At 43.6% G+C, this 5,602-nt stretch overlaps 1 protein-coding gene across 1 annotated transcript in view; it reads left to right on the top strand.

Moving 5' to 3' along the window:
• The window catches only part of ABCA4 (ATP binding cassette subfamily A member 4), a 174,073-nt gene that overhangs the window by 135,428 nt on the left and 33,043 nt on the right, over positions 1–5,602 (top strand). Inside the window, exons 32-35 of the mRNA XM_023733347.1 lie at positions 1,020–1,052; positions 2,507–2,612; positions 2,748–2,822; positions 3,088–3,257. Coding sequence (XP_023589115.1) covers positions 1,020–1,052; positions 2,507–2,612; positions 2,748–2,822; positions 3,088–3,257 — 384 coding nt within the window. The remainder of the gene's footprint in view (positions 1–1,019; positions 1,053–2,506; positions 2,613–2,747; positions 2,823–3,087; positions 3,258–5,602) is intronic.

Genomic DNA, 5,602 nt, shown 5'->3' with positions numbered 1-5,602 from the left:
AAAAAAAAAAAAAATCCAGTGAACTCTCCAGTAAGTATCTACTATACTACTTTCCTCTTCACCCATTCTTATCAAGCCCCACCCCTGAATGAACCAGCTTCAGTAGCCCCCTATCAGACCAAGCAGCTTGACAACAGAGGGGCTCGTAAGGAAGAGTGATCCAGTCCCCACTTGCTTTGGGGCTTTAAAATAAAACATACTGTCTAATGTTAACACGGCTTTCTGTTGCTCTTCCTGCCAGAGCCTTGACAAGGGATAAACTGTGTCCATTAACTGGAACACATTACAGATGGTGAAAGCAGCTGCTGAGAAGGCAGTGCCAAATCACCAGTTAGCAAAACGAAGAACACCACCCAAGCATAAAAGTAAAATAAAATGCCACGCATAAAAATAAAAGCAGAGCGCATAGAGTTTATTCAATAATTCTGTAAAGATACGGCCATTCCAAACTTTTCAGCCACAAATTTGCAGTATGTAATTTTGGATTTTGTGCTTGATGGCTGATAACAAGAGTTCGTAGTCTTGAACTCTGGAGTCTACAGCTGATGTCTTCTCATTTCCAATCTTGTAATTTTACTCCCTCTTCCCCTCCGCTGGCTGAAAGTTAGTCTCTTAACTTGAGGTGGTAGAGTAAGTCAGAACTTTCCCCAGGTATTATTAGAGTCTCCTTAGCAGAAGGTGGACAAGGGGAGGGCAGCAGCCTTCACTCCATACGGGCATGGTGACTGCCATGTTTTCTGGGTCTACGTGGGACCCACTGGTCTAATATATGCCCTGACAACACTCAAGAAAACCCAGCATGTGTGATAGACGTGGAGAGCCAGTGTTGGAAATATCCCATCCTTTCTCCATATGTGTATTCACACTCAGCACCTAGGCTAGGAGGTTCCCACATTGCCTGATATCAGGAAATGCAAAAACACCCCAGAAGGCTGACAATCCAGAGATTGTAAGAGAAGGAAACTAACATTGCTGCTGTCCTCATGGTATTCATTGTATGATTTTATTTTGACTTTCAGCTTAAAGAGCAAGTTCTGGGTCAATGAACAGAGGTAAGAAAGTACTTTTATAAAAAATTCAGATCTCAGATTGATCCATTTAAAATAACTGCACATAAATAAGCCACAACTCAAAGTCATGTGGACAGGCTGTTCTGTATGTGCTCAGGAATTCACAAGCCATATCCTGAAGGCTAGGTGGCTAGCAACACCTTTAACTCGGGAAATGCTCAGTGGTAGATCTCCCTGGAGGTTATTAGTGGGAGATGGTATTCTCTGAAAAAAAGTTCCAGAGTTCACCCAAAGGGAGGTTCTAAAACCCCCCAGCATATACAGTTTAGAATGTTCCAATGAGGAGTCTCATAACCTAAGCCCTAGGCACTCCTTGGCCCATTCCTGTACCAGCCCGAGGACTCACCACCTTCCTGAGGCTCACTGGAGGCTCAAGTGGTTTCAGAGGTTTGGAGACTCCCCAAGGGGTATTCTAAGAGTGACCTAGCCTCCCAAGCTTTCTCAGGAACTGGCCTCCAGAATGGATACAGAGCTGAGATTGACTTTATCTCCTGGGCAGATTCTAGACCATAAAAGCCGCCTTAAGTGAAATGGGTTTGAAGTGAAATCACTCCTGGGAGGGAACTGTGGAGCCTCAGCTTAAGCGGAAAGGTGACACAATTTGAGGCCCTGAGAAATAAAGATCTTCTCCCTTGCTTTGCCTAATATGCCAATTAAGTTTATTCTGTTGAGGAGTTGGGCTTTTGTGCTGCCATTGAAGGATTTTAAGCTGGACATCTGTGTCTTAGCAAGATCACTTTAGACTTCCAGAGCATAGTGGAAGATCTGTGAGGGAGAAAGGCCCAAGGCTAGAATCCCAGTTGAGAAGCTAGAGCAAGAGTCAAGGCGGGAGGTGCTGACCACCTGCCAAGACCAGGGGTGGGGTTGAGAGGCACTGAGAAAGATGGCAGGACTTGGTCTAGGTTAGATGTGAAGGTGAGTCAAATGATGCCAGAAGTACCACAAAGTACAGAGGTAGCACAGCAAAGGAGTCATTGGTTGGGGTCGGGGGAGGTAGTCAGGGAAGACTTTGAAGACATGATGAAATATGAAAGATGAGTTGAAATTGACCAGGTGCTCAAGAAAGCAAAAGGCACCCCAGGGAAGCTAGTAGCCCTGCAAAGGCAGAGAGACATGAAGGCAACGTGGACCACCTGGAGCTTTGGAAGTGGTTTAGTATGGCCAGAATACGCCATTGAAGGAAAAGTGTGAGGAGGGATGAGATTGCAGAGATTGGCAGAGACCAGACTCAGAAGGGCCTTGCGCAATGAGATGTGGAGTCTGAACTTCATCCCAGAGGCAATGGGGAAGAGTTAAAAGTTGATTTGCCAAGTGGAGCAATATCGATTGCTAGTCTAGATGATTGCCCCAGAAGTACACGTCACCCTACAGAAACTGACAGAGCTACTGGTAGACTCGAAGCACCACACTGATCTGATTTCTTGTTCCCTTATCAGGTATGGAGGAATTTCCATTGGAGGAAAGCTTCCAGCTCTCCCCATCACTGGGAAAGCACTTGTTGGGTTTTTAAGTGACCTTGGCCAGATAATGAATGTGAGCGGGGTATGTACACAAACTGGAGATTTGGGTAGGATTTTTGACTTGCTCAAGTATCATGAAACATAAATTATCATGAGTGCTACAGAAAGAAAGAAAAGAAAAGAAAAACCCTTTTGCTTGTTTACTATGGTTTTGTAGGGCCCTATCACCAGAGAAGCCGCTAAAGAAATGTCTGACTTCCTTAAGCTTCTAGAAACTGAAGACAACATTAAGGTACTTAACCCACATAAAATGCCCTAGAGCTAAAAATTCAAATGAGCTGGTCATTTTATTTATATTTTCCCAACTTAATTAAATTCCACTCCTTCTCCTGTTGAAATCTAGAGAGGAATGTCTTCCAGCTGCCAAGCCCTTCCTCCTTCTCACATTCTTTTTCCTGTTGTGAACTTCTTCTTTAAACAGCTGTTATTAGTAGGGCCTCGTCTCAGGTGTCACAACACAGCGCAGATTAAGAGTCACCTTCTCCGCCTTCCCCTAGGTGTGGTTTAACAACAAAGGCTGGCACGCTGTTGTCAGCTTTCTCAACGTGGCCCACAATGCCATCTTACGAGGCAGCCTGCACGAGGACAAGAACCCGGAGGAATATGGAATCACCGTCATAAGTCAACCCCTGAACCTAACCAAAGAGCAGCTCTCAGAGATTACAGTGTAAGCCACCATGGTCCCCAGCCTCTCAGCTTTCTCGCCTCCTTTCTCTGCTTTTTGGACACCCTGGGCTGGATGGGAATGTTGTTTAAACCCGTGGCCATCAAGTCAATTTTGACTCATAGCAACCCTATAGGACAGAGTAGAGCTGCCCCATAGAGTTCCCGAGGCTGTAATCTTTACCGAAGCAGATTGCCACATCTTTCTCCCACAGAGCGGCTGGTGGGTTCTAACCGCTGACCTTTTGGTTAGCAGTCGAGCATTTAAGCACTGCGTCACCGGGGCTCCTTAAATGTTGTTTAGGCAGGCACATATGAACTTAAGACTTTTGGCATGCAAAAAATTCTTTTGTGTACCCAAATGTTTGGCCATTCTTTCTCCCCCATGTTTATTTGGAAAGTAAACTTATATTTGGTTCCATTCTCTTTTGGCTCCTGATAACAAGCTGCTCCTGGAAATTACACATATTTCTCCTTGCCAGTATGCAAAATGACGGCCAGGAGCCAGGAAGGTCTAGTAAATCTTTCATTTCTCTAGTAGTTAACTATCTTAGATTCCAGTAATTTCCCTCAGATGGTCAGGCTTTGGAGATGTTTGACAGATCCTTGCCTTCCTCGGACTTAGGCTCTTACGTACTGCACAGCTTCAGGCAGTAAAAACATCAATCTTTGCATTTTGTGGAATGTTTGCTATATTTGAGGCCTGTGTGGGAATGTCCTAGTTAGTACAAACTTCTTCTGGAAGGCTGTTATTGTTGTTGTTAGCTGCCACCGTGTGGGCCTCCACTCATGGTGACCCCCAGACACGACAAAATCAGACCATTGTGATCCATAGGGTTTTTGTTGGCTGATTTTTCCCAAGTAGATCACCAGGCCTTTCTTCCTAGTCTTAGTCTGTAAGCGCCACTGAAATCTGTTCAGCATCGTAGCAAGATGCTAGCCTCCAAGCATGGGTGGTGGTTGTGCATGAAGTACACTAGCTAGGAATTGAACCTGGGTCTCCTGCATGGAAGGCGACAATTCTACCACTGCTGCCCCCCGGAAGGCATTTTACTATCCCCAGCATACTCTTGAGTGCTACTGAACATGCTTAGTGTCACCTGATAAAACTTGGGCCTTGCCCCACCCCCCTTGATGCCGTCTCTGGACACCCTTTAGGGCCCCAAAACAAAAACAAGAAAAAACAACAACAAAAAAACCCCAAACCTGTTGCCATCGAGTCAATTCCAACTCACAGCAACCCTATAGGATAGAGTAGAACTGCCCCATAGGGTTTCTAATGAGCAGCTGGTGGATTTGAACATGCTGACCTTCTGATTTGCAGCTGAGCTCTTAACCACTGTGTCACCAAGGCTCCTTCAGGGCCCCAGACTGGGGAAAAATAATCTGTCCTAGTATAATTCTGACGCAGCCCAAGTTCCTGTCCTCCTGCCAAGCCTTCTTTTTTTTTTTTTGAAATATGATTTTTTGTAATTATAAAATAGTGAATGTTCACTAAGTAAAGTTTGTAAAATAGAGTAGCATTTTAAGAATTTACTATCTATAACCCAACACAGTTTAGGGTATTTCCTCTAACTATATATTTTTTAAACATAACAAGTTTTCTTATTCTTTATTAGTTTAAAAGAAGCTAAAGGCTACAAAAATACACTGCATACGGTTCAGAACCAAACAAAGGCTGCTTAGTTATTTATTTTGCATTTGCTCCATTTAGGAAGTGAGGCGAAACAGCTCTGTTGGCACTCTAAAGTTTATTTTCAGTTAAAAATCCCCATATATTAGAAGGCATCTGAGAAAGCAGTGAAAATGGACACACAAAAAAATGTTACTCAGAAAAAGCTTTCTCAAGTGTGCTTGTTTCTCTAGTTCCTTGGATTGTGTGAGCCTCTTAAAAGGGACATTTAAAAAAAAAAATCAAACCTCTGTGTTCATGTTCAGGACAAGACATAATAATAACGTCTTGTCCTTTGATGCAAACAAGAGGAAAAATTTATACTTGCTTGGTTTTGAGCATTGAAAATACTTCTTTTCCTCTGCCATTAAGAAAACACTTTTTAAATTCTGGCATTTGCTCACGTCCCACATGAATAAAAGGACGCAACTTAGAAAGCAGGGCCTTCCTGACACTTATTTTTTCTAATTAAAATTCAGAGTATTAAACACAGTTGAGTACATCCATACACACACGACGTACCGTCGTCACAGGCCAGAAGCGGAAATCACGAGCACGGAGCAAGGCTTTTTCGTAACATCGTTAGGATTCAGCAAAAACTGTGTTCGACGAAGGTTTTCGAAAGCTGTTCATGATGGCTTCTCAGAAATGTACAAACAGAAATTTATATCAAATGG

This window comes from Trichechus manatus, unplaced genomic scaffold (assembly GCF_000243295.1).
Source record: "Trichechus manatus latirostris isolate Lorelei unplaced genomic scaffold, TriManLat1.0 scaffold00058, whole genome shotgun sequence".
Lineage (NCBI taxonomy): Eukaryota > Metazoa > Chordata > Mammalia > Sirenia > Trichechidae > Trichechus > Trichechus manatus.
This window is presented reverse-complemented; position numbering and strand designations above follow the sequence as displayed.